Source organism: Citrus clementina, unplaced genomic scaffold (genome assembly GCF_000493195.1).
Source record: "Citrus clementina cultivar Clemenules unplaced genomic scaffold, Citrus_clementina_v1.0 scaffold_3, whole genome shotgun sequence".
NCBI lineage: Eukaryota > Viridiplantae > Streptophyta > Magnoliopsida > Sapindales > Rutaceae > Citrus > Citrus x clementina.
The window spans coordinates 4,237,026-4,254,121 of record NW_006262339.1 but is presented as its reverse complement, the minus strand read 5'-3'; the positions used below and the strand labels follow the sequence as shown (position 1 = coordinate 4,254,121).

Genomic DNA, 17,096 nt, shown 5'->3' with positions numbered 1-17,096 from the left:
AGTCAAAAACTCAAAATTCAATAGGTCAAGGGTAATCCGGTCATTCGAATTATAACTTGTTTGATTAAAAATACGAAATGAAAACGCGGAATATTAGGCGGGATTCCAATGTTATTTTAACATTATCTCTGTCCTGTACATCGATGCTGACTTGGCGTTAGATTTAAGGAATACTGATTTAAACATAGGAGAATAATTTATGCTTGCTTTTGCGCTTTCGCCTCTTGTCCATATTACAGCATCTAAAAAAAAATCTTATTAATTTTACTTTTTAAATATCTATCTATTTATTTATATAATAATAAAAATAATAAAAAAATATTTTTAGGGTCCTAAAAGATAAAGTATTTCATACACTTAGAGCTCGTTTGGTTTTAATTATATATCATAGGATTAGATAATTTTAGTGTAAAATAATCTTTATATTATGTTTGGTAGAATAACAATAATGAGCTCACCACTTAATCTCAATAGTGGTAAAATTTCATCGCAAGAGGATCCCTAGGATTACATTTTCTAAGCTAAAACTTTGTCCTCTACTATTCATGGAATTAAAAACTATAACATGTTAAATATTAAAAAAATTAAGGGAAGATTTTACACTTTTTAAATAAATTTACCAATAATTATTAATTTAAATTAAATTATATTACATGTCATTTTTAAGTAAATCTAAGATGATTTTAATAAATTAATATATAAGACATATTATTAGTTACTAGCTAATCTCATGGTATATACTAAACACAAGACATGATTATTTATAGTCCAATCCAATATTGCATCAAATAAGAAACAAAGCAAACTAGCAAAGCAAGAGAGCTTCCGCCAAGGTAAGGATATGGTTTTCATACTCATTTTTTTTTAAAAAACTAAAATTTATAAGGGAGCTTGAGTGTTAAGTTCTGTGCGATAACATAGTATTATATATAATCTAATATTATCCAATTCAATATTATTTTATCTAATCCGATCCAATCCAATTTAGCATATCAAACGAGCCCTTAGGATATTAAATTTGAAAAGTACGTAGACCAATTTTTTGTTTATGTACAAGGTACTTACATTAACTTTTAGGCTTTTATATAGATTTATATAACATTTTTTAATATTTTTTTTATATACGGATTATTTGTTTTTTTTTTTTTGAGACTGATTAATCATCATATTACTGCATTACACAGATATTTACAACAACTGCTTATTGTAGCAGAGGTATTACACTGATATTTACAATCAGATATACATGATTGGGACTTACATTATTACAATGAATTCACAGATATTTACAACAACTGCTTATTGTAGCAGAGGTATTACACTGATATTTACAATCAGATATACATGATTGGGACTTACATTATTACAATGAATTCTATGAAGTACATGCCCAATACAAATAACCCCTCACAGGAGAGGATGTCCATACTCCACTTGCATTTCGCAAGAGAGAAGGATATAAAGAATATTTAGCCCCCACAATGCTTTTGTGGGGGCTAGAACCGCTGCCCTCACAAGCATTGTGAGGGCAGCAGCCCACCACTTCGGCCAAGGCCGAAGTGGCACGGATTATTTGTTTATTTGTAAATAACTAACCTCATTTATTTATTTGTAAATAACTAACCTCATTAAAATAATATTTTATTCTCAATCGCAACAATGGTATTTTACAAAGCTTTGTCGTATTTTAGTGAATTCAAGTACCCCACCCAATGAGATATTATGAAAACTCTATGGGGTAAGTGATCAATAATGATTTCGTTAGCAGAAAACTATGACATTGTTTTGAGATTTTTTTTCTTCAGATTACTTTTTACAACAGCGTCCGCAAACTATCAAAACTGTAGCGTCACTTTCATTAGCCCGAAAATTTTATCCGAAATTAAGTCCGAACACACAATGACGTCGTTTTTATTTCCAAAAACATCGATTGTGAAGGAAAGTAGAGACGAGCACACTTGCTAATATGAGGCTTAATTATTATGGGATATCTTAGTGAGCTTATTATCCTCCCGATGAACCGACGAAATTAATGAAGCTCCAAAGTATTGTCTCACTAATCATTTTTCTTTCTATTATTATCTCCCTTGATTGCCCTTCAAGGTCATTAATTACTTAAAACAGGGAAAAAAATTCAAATTATAAGAATACAATACGGATTATAATATATATAAATTGAAAAATAAAATATTGCAGTTTACTTACTAAAAAAAAAAGGTAAAAATTTGTCCAGATCAATTAAATGTTAGAGCAACCCAAATAGGAGGGGGTTCAATCTTCACAGTCTCAGCAAAAGCACAATCACTTCGATTATGCACATCTATCCATTGTCTGAGTTGGAAATCCAACTTAAAAACTGAGAACTGAGTTGTGAAATGTATCCGTTTGCTGGGTACCCAAAATTTCCTCACAACAAGCCAGATATCCCCCAAAGATTCCACCAAGTACGAGGTTATGAACATGGAACGTAAAATCAACTGTCGTGGTAAAGAAGCTGTGACTTGCATCAATTTTGATGGAGCTTGTGGCTTAAAATCCCATCCTTCAACTGTAAATCCTGTATTATCATTAATGGATGTTGATAATGCATAAACGAGATTGTCGGCAGTGCATATAACATCACTGTAACCGCACTGGCACTCTCCGTTAAAGTTCTTCCACACGAAATCTCCTCCTTCTCCGTGCTTTCAGAAAGCAAGTTTGGATTTATCATTGTAGATTACAATCGCACTATATTTATTCTCAAAGTACGGATTTGATGGCAGAATAGCGTTAAAGAAAAAACCATCGTCTCTTAATTCCTTGATTGAAATAAAACGTACTTTTGAATTCCAACGGTCCAAGACATGATGACCTTCTTCCGCATCCCCATCCGGATAATACCCCACAATATCTGCAAGTGTTTACGGAGAAGGAAGGAGAATCCGGGTACCTGAAAAGGGATTCAAAAGAAATGGACAGGCTCTTTCATGATCGAGGAGTTTGAGCCATCCATGGGATGATCTGATGCAATGCCTCTTCCCAAAATCCTTGTATATTCTATTTTGATATTGGTTCTTCTCGCTGCAAACTTCAAAGCATTATATTATTATAATAAAAAAAAAAAGATATCTGTAGCACAAGTTATGATCCTTGAAAAGTATATTGTTTGTCTTATGCAACTAACCTACATTAGTACTCCTAGCCCACGAATTATGATAATAAAACTCCTCATCGTTCGGATGAAATCAGCCACATTGAAAGTATGAGCGATATTCTATTTGTCCAACAACTAAAGCACATAATCTTCCTCACCATATGAAATGGATCATACTCTCTTGGGTCAATTCCATTTGATCATAGTGGATGCTGGGATTGGTGGTGTTAGATTCAAGGAATAGTGGCTAGTGAGTCGAGAACAACTTACGCTTGCATGCCTTTGGGCTTCGGCCTTTTGGCTCGTCTCAGCTCTTGCACATTATATTGACGGATTCCTTACAAATACACGACAAGTCGTTTTACAGAGGATGGGAAGAATTCAGAAGTGAAACGACCGCCAACCAGAACTAGCTTATTGAAGGATAGTTTCGGTATTTAGCTACTTTTAAGTTAGAGAGTGTAATGTGACGTAACCGCCTTTTCCCGGGAAAATGAAACGATTTTATAACTATATTGTAACCGTTTCTTTAGACCAAAACAACCTTATTAATCTCCAAGAAACTGAGGACATTTTAGACTTTTGACCTCAAATTTCTTAGCTCAGGATTATGCCAAAATAATACAAAGATCCGTGATTATTAGAATTTCATTTCATTTGCCAAGAAATTACAGCGAGCAAGCTTTCATGGCGAGAGCAAGAATCATCAAGAACTCGTTCATCACACTGACACCGTCACCATTGTTTCAACTTTTCTCAATCTCTCCATTCACTTCTCTTTTCTTGTCTCCCAAGAAAAGCCCGAGAAGCCACCAAAGGCTCTTCACACCACAAAACTTCGCAATCTTTTTTCTTTCACTCTTGCTTACTTTCACGTTCTTGGGAGTTTCTGTTCTTAACTTCATACAAAGTTACCAAGATCCACCCCCTTGCTCTCTCATCTCACCTTCTTCACAAAATCCACTCTCTTCAAACTCCGCTATGCTCTTTGCTTCTCTTGCTTCGTCAAACACTTACAATGAGGATGGTCACGAGCCTGCGGGGTTGGCTAATAGCGTACTGGTGCCTTTACCGGCACAGCTAGTGGCTGGTAATTTGTCCAAGGAGGAGAGGGAGTTTTGGCAGCAGCCTGGTAGTGAAGGTTACAAGCCTTGTTTGGATTTCAGTCTTGCGTATAGAAGAAAGTCAGCCAAGATTTCCAAGGAGAAGAGGAAGTTCTTGGTGGTCGTGGCTTCAGGAGGATTGAATCAGCAGAGGAATCAGATTGTTGATGCTGTTGTTATTGCAAGGATTCTTGAAGCAGCCTTGGTTGTGCCCGTCTTGCAGGTTAATCTGATTTGGGGAGATGAGAGGTAAAGAGAATTTTAGTTAATTTTGTGTCTTTAATTAGCCCATCATGTCAGTTCATCTTGTGGTGGTGAAAATTGCAAATTGTGTATTTTCTTGGATGGTTATGTGACCTGACTAAAGTGTTAATTTTCATTTTCTGTGAGGATTGTTATTTGTAAAAGTTTTTGGATTAATCATCTTGGCTCTATGTGTGTTTCCTGGAGAAACACCTCAGCTTCTCATCGGTGCAGAGCAAACAGTGTCTTTCAATGCATACTAGTACTTTTGAGGACTCGGTCCCTTGTGAAGTTTTGTTAAACATTCACTTGTTTAATGATAATTGCAGTGAATTCTCGGACATTTTTAATGTCAAACACTTCAAGAGGACTTTACAAGCAGACGTAAGAGTTGTATCATCCCTTCCCTCAACACATTTGATGTCAAGACAGTCCATTGAAAATCAGCTTCCTTACAACATTTCTCCATTTTGGATCCGTGCCAGGTTCTTCAAACAAGTATGGCAGAAAAATCTTACCCTGATGTCTTTATATATTAATATAAACTCTTTGCATGAAACTTTGCCCATTTTTTTAAGCTAATTAAGGTGACATTGTGATGCCTATGGAAGCATGCTTGAAATATAGATATTTATTGTTTCTCCTTGTAGTCACGCTTCTTTTCACATTCCTGGTTCATGTAGCTAAATGAAGAAGGTGTTCTTGTACTAAAAGGGTTAGATACTAAGCTCTCCAAGAATCTTCCACCTGATCTGCAGAAGCTTCGATGCAAGGTGCATTCTAAAGTCATTTTACATGAATGTTAGATTAGAAAGTCATGAACATAGTTACTGAGCAAAATATTGCCATCATGTGTTGATTCCTTAAAACTCTTCTGTATATGCAGGTAGCCTTCCATGCTTTAAGATTTGCAGCTCCAATTCAGGAACTTGGAAACCGACTTGCAAGGAGAATGTGGATTGAAGGTCCATATATTGCCCTCCATCTCCGGATGGAGAAGGACGTTTGGGTCAGAACCGGATGTCTCACTGGTTTAGGCTTGGAATATGATGAAATTATTGCCAAGATTCGCGAATCTCAACCTGAATACCTCACAGGAAAATTGAACATGAGCCACATTCAGCGAAGACTTGCTGGACTCTGTCCTCTTACTGCTTCAGAGATAGCAAGGTAAATTAAATCAGAAACCAAAAACAGAACTGTGGGGTAGATTTAGTTCAAAGTTTTAGTTTTGGTTTATTACATTTGAACATGGTAATTGGTTTAGGTTTTTGAAGGCTTTGGGAGCGCCAAGTAGTGCAAGAATATACATTGCTGGAGGAGAGCCATTTGGGGGTCACCAGGCGCTGCAGCCACTTGCTGCAGAATTTCCATATTTGGTGACCAAGGAGATGTTGGCTCAAGAAGGTGAACTCTCTCCGTATGTCAACAGGTCCTCTTCTCTTGCTGCAATTGACTACATTGTCTCGTTGAACAGCAATGTATTTGTGCCTTCCCACGGTGGAAACATGGGCCGAGTCATGCAGGTTTGTGTGAGCTAAGGCTGGTATTTACTTAGGTATACAACAATCTTATAGATATTGTAGTAAAATGAAGGTAATTGTTGATCGACTTGACAGGGTCACCGTGCCTATGTGGGTCATTGGAAGTACATAAAGCCTAACAAGAAAGCCATGCTTCCTTTCTTTGACTCCTCAATTTCTGATGAAGAATTTGGAAGCATTATAAGAAAGATACACAGTAAATCTCAGGGGCAGCCTGAGCGAAGGACTAACAAGAGAGACCGGGACGTGACGGCATATCCAGTTCCCGAGTGCATGCGCAAACACAACACTGGTGTTTTTTAAGCAACTCAATTAGTGTACTCAATATTTTTGTCTCATCTGAGAGACTGAGACTGATTTGTAAATTTTCTTCCATACAAATCAGAGAGCAATAGTCTGTTACCAATGATAGTCTCAGTGACCATTGCAATAATTTGAGAAAATGCGAGATAGAGTTCATTCATAAAAAGCAAAATTCAAAGACAAAGAGAACCAGGCTAGTTCATCCACCATTATTATTAATGACCCCAAAAAAAAAAAAAGAAGAAGACTTGAAGTGCCAACAGCCCTTTGAAATCTCATCTCTTCAAGAAAGAATTTTGAGTACTGAATGTGAGAGATCTTTGCAAGCTTGACCATGCGAAGAATATACCTTTAAGATCAACCTATTGGAATTGGTCATGGAGTTGATGAAAATCACTGGTGTTAATTGAAAGTGTTGTTGCATTCCGCAAAGTACAGTAATTAACCCCTACAAATCATAGGCTCCTTTAATCAAGTCTTTCTTCTCTTCTGAGAATCTTGGAAATCCATCCCTAACCAAAGCCTTCATAGAAAATAAATGGCTAATCTCCATAAACAAATGGATATATACCTGAAAAAGAATTCTAAATGTTTTAATTATCTGTGACAGTAATCAAACAAATCATCCAAGAGCAAGCCTGTGGCTCTTTCTGCTGCCTCCTTATGGTGGGAAAGCTGTGAGTGAGGCTCAAACCATTAGCATACCAGTGAAATTCCAATTTCTCCATCTTGAATAGGCTATAAAAGGAAACTACTAAAACTAATTGCCTAAAAAATCTATATTTATAATTTTGGCACGTTTGAGGATTTGAAAAGGCAATTTAAATTTCACCTGATAATTTTCCTTGTGCTTAGCAGCAGCAGCAGAATGGGCTAGTATGATATGATGAGTAGCAGGGTAGGGATCAGTAGCAGGTTTAGGATTCTTGGTTTTGCTACCCATTTTATATCCATACAGGCCAAGAACTATCTCTGATGAACTGATATCAAAAATCAAAATGAAAATGCTAAGCCCTTGAAATATCTTTGTTCATCAATGGGCGCTGAAACCAACACAGCTCACACAACAGCATCTTTATGTGAGCTGTATGTTACGGTAACTTCATAGCTATTGCCTCTAGCTTATCATCAATTTCAATGCCACAATATTAATCATCTTAATTATTTATTAATTCTTGCGTGCGGTTCATGCATATATGTGTGTGTGTGTGTGTGTGTGTGTGTCCTCATCAAATTTCATCAGCTGAAACCGAGATAGGATCTTGAATATTCTGGGTCGTTTTTTTTTTTTCCAACGCTTATTAGAAGGGGTCTCTTTTCCGAAGACAACAAGTTAGCATTGTTGTAATCGAACATCCAATTAAGTAATCTCATTTTCATCAATGTTAATATGTGCCCCAATTTTTAAAAATCCATGTGTCAAGTGTGCAATTTAACATTTAATGGCTTTTACATCTTTATTCAACTATCAGCATATAGAATTTAAAATTACATATATAATTTCAAGCAACATAATTAAGTTGTAATGAATCAATATTTGTGCGAACACAATAAATATTGGAACCATAAATATATGAATTAGCAGAGTTTAATTATGTGATATAGTAGTGTGAAGCCTGGCCCTGCCCTTTGATGAAAGCGTGGAACCATTTAGCAGAATCTTTGGGGATGCGGGTGGGATTGTTTTTGTAATCAGTGTAGTAAAAGTATGTGTCTAGGATTAAATATTTAAATCCCTCCGACCACTCAAAGTCATCAAATAAAGTCCAATAGAAGTATCCTTTCACATTCGCTCCTTTCCTGCAACACCACCACCATGCATCAATTTATTTTATTAATACTAAATTAATGGTAATGACTAAATAATAATAATAATTAACATATAGTATTCTCCCTAGCTAACTATGACAAATTAATTAATTAGTTCATTCACTCATTAGGGTACATTTTCTATGTATTTAATCCATGATGATGATCACTTACTCGATGGCTCTACGGATCCTATACAAATGCCTTAGAATAAAGCTAATCCGATGTTGATCCTTTAAGGCAGCGTCAATTGCAAGTGTGTCGTTTCGTTTCTCAGTAACACCCATGCACAAATTAAAATTCACCCAATTATATTTTTTTGTTAATATACATACATAACCTGTTGCATTATATATTATTCTAGGTATAACAATTTTAATTAATGCTGCATATGATTTAATAGTGTAATGAGTCTAATGACATTATACTATTGAAATGCTATATGGTCTGATAGCTTTCTCATACCTGTCTTGGGTTTCTAATAAGTTGTTTAATAGTTTGCATGCTGAATTATCCATTATGGGCTGGTTTAGATTGATCCTAACTGGATGATTATGAATTTCTTTTGTATATATATATATATATATATATATATAGTGCTTCTCTTATGTAGATGTCTTCATTTTTTTTCATGTGAACATATTGTTAAACCACATAGTTTAATAAAATCAATGCAGACACGCTATTAAACCACATGATTTAATAGCATGTTTGTATTAAAAAATAAATGAGAGCGTCGGCACCTAAAAATAATAATATGTATATATAACAACAAATGTCTAATTATATGAGTGATGATACAGCCACAAACTCTTGTATAAACTTATTTTGAACAAACTGACGTGACATTAATTCATTGGTTGAATGAAAATATAAAATAATAAAAACAAATCATGTGGGCTAAGTGATATTTAATTCAGCCAATCTTATCATTCCACGTCAGTTTGTACAAGAGTTTATAACTATTTCATTACTTCTAATTATATATCATTCTCCGAAATGTAGATTGTAGGGTTTTAATAATGTCGCTTCATAAACATCAAAATCTTCTCCAGCCCTTGCGGACAAACGTAAATGAAGAAGCTCCCTTCAGCCTAAAATGCAAATGGAACGGAAATTTATTTATTACCAAAATAATAAAAAAAATGAGTTTTTTATATTCAGAATCTAAATTCAATTTCATATATATATATACACACCTTTGGACCAATAGGCACTCCATCTTTCTCAGCTGCCAAAATCAATTTCATAATTAATTTAATTAGTTAATTAGTGAACAAATTACTTGTGGCATTGACAAATTGGTCGACGAGATAGCTGGTGGGCGGTGCACGAAAATCAATCGGAATGTTCTTGGCATACCTTGTAGTATAATAATTGACACCAATGAAATCAAAACATCCCTTCACCAAATTTTTCTCTTCATCACTCCATCTCGGTAGCCTGTCCTTTACTATTTGCCTCATGGTTTTTGGAAAATCTCCATACACCAATGGCTCCATAAACCTAATTAATAATTCATTCATTCATTCATTAAATACCAACATTACATTAAATTTTTCAGAATTATATTGATCAATCCCGATTAATCAAGAAAATAAAAAAAATATATACTAACCATCCCAATTCAAAATCCATTGCTCTTTTGGCTGCTGCTGTATCACGAGGTGAATTTGAATAAGGATCATAATATTGTCCCACAAGGCTTAATTAGTCCGATTTGTCCCCCTCGCTCTGGTTGGAACTTCTGTTTGTAGACGCGAGCAGCTGTTGCGTGAGCAAGTAGAAGGTTGTGGGACGCAATGGAAGGTTCAGTTGATGAGTTTCCTGATGGACATTTTTTTTCTATCTGAACATCTTCCCGGTGGGGCTATTCCCATGGCGTGTCCAAATTTTGCTATTATTAGTGGTTCGTTTATTGTAAGCCATTTCTTAACCCTATCTCCGAATGTTTTAAAACAAATTTCTGCATAGTCCTTGAAATCATCCCTGAGATTAACTCTAGAGCATTGCTATTTTCTCATTCACTCTTTGCCATGTGCACATCTCAACCAACCATAATGATATGCGTACATACATGGCAAACAGTAAATGAATAAGAAACAAATAGTCTAAGAGCACTAAAGACTTTCTCGTTACTCTAATAATTACATTCAATAACATGAAATAATTGTAAGAATTTCTAATTAAATGATCATATAATGGGCAGTTGTTAAGTTACATTATCTGTAATTTACAACTGACCTAAAATTAGTTTCTCACAACCTTTAAATTGTTTGGATAATAACAACTTAAAAAGTGTAAAGAAATTACTTTTGGGTTTCCTAAGTGCCCTTTTTCAATCTCACGATGTAATGTAACCACCAAACCCATCCCTAGGTCACCCCTTACGTTTTAATTAAAATCCACTATAACGGCATTGCATTACAATATAACGCTAAACACTTAGATTCACGTAATTTTTTTTGGGGGGGGGGGGGGATAGATAAATTAATGAAGTTTTATTAATGAGTTATAGCTAGAAATAGTTAATTTTGCCAAATAAGAGGGAAGTCTTTGATCTTTTTGTAAAAATATATGTGAATAAATCCACTATGACTTATGAGTAACTTAAGATTTCTCTATATATATTTTTTACCACACAGAGGACTACAAATAAGAATCTGTCTTAGTTACGTGTTTATAACTTTTTAAATGATCATAATAAATTAAATTAATTATATAATAAATGAGAAAATCTCATTATGTCAATCATACAACAAACATACAAATGATGTCATCACATGTGTGCATTTATTTTAGAAAATCACCATCCAAGTGGTAGTTAAAAAAAATTCAACTACATATGTCATATATGTATTGATTTGTTTTATTACTTTCATTGTATCATAGAATTCCGTTTTAGATAGAATCATCTCAGTGAAATTATCTAATAAAATTATACTATATGTCTCAAATTTTCTCTTCCATTAGTTATATTATATTATCACTTAAGACAAAAAAATTTAAATTTAATGATTTTGTGCAAATATCATTATTCCAATAAGAGTTATTGACTATTTGTTTTTTATTATTACAAAGGCTAACCAACTAGACAAACCACTTTGACCTAAAATTATATCGTATGCATATCAATTTATATCTAAAAGGTTCTAACAACTCAAAATTTATATATTTTCAAAATTTCAGCGTGTATATTTTAGAGAAAACATAGTGAATCGTGCCCACCCTTGTGTAGGGTTTCCACTCAGATACAACAGTAGCAACAACAACGCTTAGAAAAGAACAATACCCTATCAAGATACAAAAAAGTGAAAAGGTCATAGCTGAAAAGCTCCCTAAGAAAAATGATAGCAAGACCATTTTTATAATTCAGAAAGAACGAAGAATCTAATCCCATGAGAAAGAGAGTGCCGACAACGTACGAAACTCAGGTGCTGCCAACCAACATAAGCTCAAAGCTCTGCAACACGATTTCCTTCAGAAAATTAAAGAAAAATATAAAGAAAAGTAAATGAATAAAGTTCATTCTTTTTCAAGGAAACATTAATCATTAACGAAAATAATTTCTATGATGCATAGTTTGTTGTATTACTTTTGAGAAAATCATGAAACCCTTTAGCAGGTTCTTTAGGAATACGAGTGAGATTATTATAATCAATGAAATAAAATCCAAATCTTGGAGTGTAGCCTAATCCCCACTCAAAATCATCAAATGCACACCAATGAAAGTCAAATAAAAGTATCCTTTCTCATTCAATTCATTCCTGCATGTAATATAATCTACAACCAACAGGCAAATAAATAAACTCGTCCAAGGCTTCCATTTCGTGAAACGTACATTTTTTTAAAAAAATGAGGTCACTCACACCTTTATTTATTATACACACACACACACAGACACATATACATATTACCATTTAAGTATAAGATGAATAATTAAGTATACGTTTCATCCCTAGTCAGTGGTTTAACCAGGATTTTGGTTTGATAGGGGCTATAAAAATTATAATAATGTGTCATCTAACCATTAATCTATACCAATCAATTGTAGATTTCAGAGACCTACAAACAATCTGTCTAACCACTTCCTTAGGAATTAGGTCCAGAGAAAGATATTGACCTCTCACGGAAGGCATGCTGGTATTGATGTAAAAAGTGAAATTATCACAAAATTAGAGGACACAATTAGCCGTACTCCTTATAATTTTCCATAAATACAAAGGAAACATTGTGAAAACTAAAAATAAAACAAGTAGCTAGTATGCTAGCCAGATATCAAAAAAGTCGTCCAAAACGATGGCAAGGCAATCTCCATGTGCCCGAAAAAAAAAAAAACTCAGCATGCATATATGGAATCTCATGTAATTTGGAGGAGAATCCCATCAATGCAAACTCAGGATGCTGCAACCAACATATAAGCTCATGCAGTAGCAAAAATATTTCGGTCGAATATACATACACGCACGTACATGAATAATGATTAAGTTTTTTTTTTCCATTGTTTCTCTACATATATCCTTCAAAATATGGAAAATATTACAATATTTTTTTTTTCTGGGCTTTTATGTACCTTCGAGGAAATCACGGACCCATTTGGCAGATTCTTTAGGAATACGGGTGAGATTGTTATTGTAATCAATGAAATAAAGTCCAAATCTGGGAAGGTAGCCTATCCCCCATTCAAAATCATCAAATGCGCTCCAATAAAAGTATCCTTTCACATTCACTCCGTTCCTGCAACATGTAATTATATTCACAGCCAATAAATTACCTAATTAAATATATAAACTCGCTTTCCTGTTAATTTTGTGAAACAAAATTTACATAATTAAAATTAATTTACTCACTTAATTGCCTCATGGAGATAATACAAGTGCCCAAGAACAAAATCTACCCGATGTTCATCCTTTAATGCCACGTCAAGTGTAAGATTGTCGTTTCGTTGTTCAGTAACCCCTACAAGCAAACATTATGCTTAATTTTATGCCATTAAATTTCCTGATAAACCAATTAAAGAAATATTAGCAACAAATCTCAAACCATTCTCAGTAATGTAGATTGCAGGATTTTGATAATTGTTCTTCACATACTCCAAAACTTGTTGCATCCCTTTTGGATAAATGTAAATGTACCCGCTCCCTTCAGCCTATTTCATGCAGCAAGTAAGAACTATTTCAGAAGTTATACAAACTGCTGTAGTCTTCTTATATATTTAATAATTTAAAAAAAGAAATCAGACCTCTGGACCAATAAGTACTCCATCTCTTTCCACTGCATGCAACATTCGCAATACACAGCAAATAAATCATTAATTGCTGCATGCGCTCTTTCTAATATATATTTTGCAGTTTCTTTTTCCTGTTTTTAACTAAATCAAAGTGGGTTAATTAATTTGACAATTTGTACATAGTTTAATTACGTACCTGTGAAATCTACAAATTGATCGGCAGTGACACTGACCGGTGGGTCATTTGAATTCATTGGGATGCTCTTAGCATAATTGGTGGTATAATAATTGAGACCAATAAAATCAAAAGCTCCCTTGACCAGCTTCTTCTCTTCAGCTGTAAAAGTTGGCAGCCTATTCCTCGCCAACTTTCTCATGATTTTTGGATAATCTCCATACACCAAAGGATTTAAATACCTAATTAATTAACAACCCACTTCACATAATTCCCAGCTAAAAACAATAAATTTGAAACGGAAAAGCAGTGATTGCAAAACCAACACTGCTTTCATCAACATTGATTAGTTTAGCACACATGTTAATTATTCATGTTATGATAAGCGATGTTATTCATGTTATGATAAGTGATAGTACTATAAATAATTATATCGTCTGTATAGTTACTCAAAGTATGGTGGACAAATTTATTTTTTATATATCCTATCCCACGAAGCTGTCTATACTATTAAACTGTAAATTTTAAGCCATATAACATTATTTACAACACAACATAGCAAAATAACTTATTGCTCAAATTGGAAGAAAATAAAATTATAAAATTGGTTTTTATAATTTTTCCATCAAATTTGTGGAACTCAGCACTCGAGAGTTCGTCATATAAATATTCATGGGAATTTTCTTGAAAATATACACACACATATATAAAGAGGTGATGAAAATTAACTGACCATCCTAACTGGAAGTCCAAAGCTCTTTCTGCAGCCGCTTCATCATCGGAAGAATTTGAAAGGGGCTCATAAAATTGAGACACAAGGGAGAGTCCAATCTGGCCACCTTGTTTTGCTCGGAACTTTTGTTCGTAGAGTCTAAAAGCAGCGGCATGGGCAAGCAGAAAATTGTGAGAGGCGATGTAAGGTTCGGTTGATGAATTACCAGCTGGACAGTTGTTCCTATCCGAACATCTCCCTGGTGCAGCTGTTCCTGATTCATATCCATATTTTGATGCAATTAATGGCTCATTTATTGTCATCCAATTCTTAACCCTATCCCCAAATGATTTGAAACAAATTTCTGCGTAGTCCTTGAAGTCATCCCTGAAATCAAAAACCAATTTTATATTATTTGAAAAAATAAATAAATAAAACGCACGGTTACATATATGCAAGATTATAATTAATTATTAGATGATGCCGACGTCCATGTTTTATTAATATTAGAAAAGGAAAAAACGATATGAACTCCAATATAATATTTGTGTTTGTAGGGCATATGGAGTTGAAGAATTTTAATCGTATAATTCCAGAGATAATTATCATTTGTCAGTAAGCTTGTACTCCGGAGAAGGGTTGTATAGAAGATTTACTCACACAAAAGATCGATTCAAGGGGCCACCATACTTTTCTTGCAGGCCTTGCGGTGAATCAAAGTGAAAGATTGTAACAAAGGGTTTGATGCCTAGATTATAACAAAGAAGTCAAGCATATTAATAAGTTTTTGATTAAATTAAATTAATTTTTTTAATATATATATATGTGTGATGGGCTTCTAATTGGTTACCATATTTAATTAGTTCGTCGATGAGACTATTGTAGTGATCGATACCCATTTGGTTCACCCCACCACTTAATGAGCCGTCTAATAACATAAAAAAGATTGATGGTTATTTTTTGTTTCTATTTTTGCGTAAAAAGAAGGTTAACAACAAAGGTTGAAACAAATGAAATCAAATTAACTGGGTAGAATCCTTGTCCAGGAAATGGAAAATCTGTAAGAATCAACTCCAAGTTCTTTCACAGCTTTCATATCTTCCTACAATTCATCAGGAAATTTAAATAGTAAATCAATCTAAAACATATATACGAATCAATATAAATATAATATTACTCACCTTGTAGCGCCTGTATGAATCTATTGCTGTGATCAGGTCATTTCCGTTCATAACTTTCCCTTAAAATAATAAAACAAATCAAAGGTATCAATAATAGTGGGAATTATTAGTTTTCATATTATAGGGGTTAATTGAGATTTGTTTAACCTGGATATCTTTCAATGAAATCATCCCAAATGCTTGGTCCCTTCCCATCTTCTGTCGTTGCTCCTTCAATCTACATGAATAGGACACATTATTTATAAATAAATTAACTTGATTATTTCATATGCATTCGCATTCCGTATATAACGTGTGGATGTCTCTATCTGAGAATTTTCACGTTAATTATATATTTGCATGCGATACACACACAAACACACACACCTGTGCAGCAGAAGTTGAGGCTCCAAATGAGAAATTAGCTGGAAAATTGGATCTCTTGATATTCAATACATTGGAGTTGAGGCCAGTGTGTGCTTCCGACTTCGACAGTGATGTGAACTCTTTTGATAAAATAGCAGAATGAAGATGGAAAAAAAAAATTGTAAGAAAATTTAAATTTGATTAGAAGAAATCAATTAAACCATTAACGGAACATTATAAATACATTAATTAATGGTAATTAATACATACCATGACACTGCGCAGACAAGCTGCAGGAAAGCAGCAAAACATAAACAGTGGCAAAGATCGAAGGTAAAGCTCGTGTTGAATTCCTAATGCGTGATGACAAAGGTGCTGAAAAGGCCATGGGCTTTAATTTATACTAATAATGATTAGAGTGATTTTAATTTATAAATTTGTAGACACTGAATTCTTTCTGACGCTTGACTAAGTTTGGTTTAATCTGCAGATTGAATAAAACTGAGCTGATTTCAACTTGTTTGTGATGTTAGGGCACTTAAGGAAGTCTTACGATCAATTAATGGAACTTGACCCACGCAATATATACACACCCACACACACAGCATTTCTACGGTGGTCAAAAGATAGTATAAATGTCGTCCTGAGGAACAGGACTAGGATTCTTTTTTAACCACGAGTCCGCCGCCATCTGTTCCCTGCTCTTTTAACATTTCTTTTCATCTATTTATCCAAATTTTAAAACAAAAAAAAAATGGTGTTCTAACAATTTTGTTTCCTCTCATTTTGATTGTAATAATTTGAATTTGGCTTTTGCAATTCAGACGAGTATATAATATTATAATCATTCTTAATATGGTATTCTTTGCGGGACATATCACATGTCTATGATAAACAGCGTTGCAGCTGCTTGTATAACCCCTCCAATTTCTAATTTTCGGTAATGGAAAACTTCAAATTTTTATAATTATTTGTTAGACCAAATTATGAAAGACCCAAAAACCCACGAAAAATATAAATTCAATAAAAATATTTTACATAAAATAACCAAGACTCGTACTCACAATTCTAACTAAAGTGTATAAATGCAAAATACGACAAAACACCAAAAAATGCGATTCATCAAAAAAAGACTTAGGTCTATTCTTTACAAAGAATGACACAAGTCTTTTCTTTACAAATAATGACTTAGGTCTATTCTTATAAAAAATGACCTAAGTTCATTCTTTATAAAGAACGACCTAAGTTCATTCTTTATAAAGAATGAACTTAGAATCTTATAAAATAGTTCTAAGTAAAATGCTCAAAGAGCGAG

At 33.8% G+C, this 17,096-nt stretch overlaps 2 protein-coding genes and 1 pseudogene across 2 annotated transcripts; 1 reads left to right on the top strand and 2 right to left on the bottom strand.

Annotated features, from left to right (window-relative positions):
- The first annotated feature begins 4,117 nt into the window (after nt 1–4,117).
- On the top strand, nt 4,118–6,329 carry LOC18048197 (O-fucosyltransferase 37). Its single transcript, XM_006440007.2, has 6 exons — nt 4,118–4,488; nt 4,812–4,980; nt 5,166–5,255; nt 5,369–5,652; nt 5,750–6,008; nt 6,102–6,329. The coding sequence occupies exons 1-6, from the start codon at nt 4,118–4,120 to the stop codon at nt 6,327–6,329; spliced, it is 1,401 nt and encodes a 466-aa protein (XP_006440070.2).
- A 448-nt stretch (nt 6,330–6,777) lies between these two features.
- On the bottom strand, nt 6,778–10,511 carry LOC18046721 (annotated as a pseudogene).
- Nucleotides 10,512–12,534: 2,023 nt separating this feature from the next.
- Nucleotides 12,535–16,310, bottom strand: LOC18046720 (beta-glucosidase 24). Its single transcript, XM_024189251.1, has 13 exons — nt 16,052–16,310; nt 15,803–15,921; nt 15,584–15,653; nt 15,437–15,495; nt 15,282–15,357; nt 15,106–15,183; nt 14,916–15,003; nt 14,277–14,642; nt 13,565–13,785; nt 13,182–13,280; nt 12,989–13,097; nt 12,712–12,875; nt 12,535–12,542 (listed from the first exon to the last, which is right to left on the bottom strand). Exons 1-13 carry the CDS (start codon nt 16,167–16,169, stop codon nt 12,535–12,537), a joined length of 1,575 nt encoding a protein of 524 aa, XP_024045019.1. The 5' UTR covers nt 16,170–16,310.
- Between the last annotated feature and the right edge of the window lie 786 nt (nt 16,311–17,096).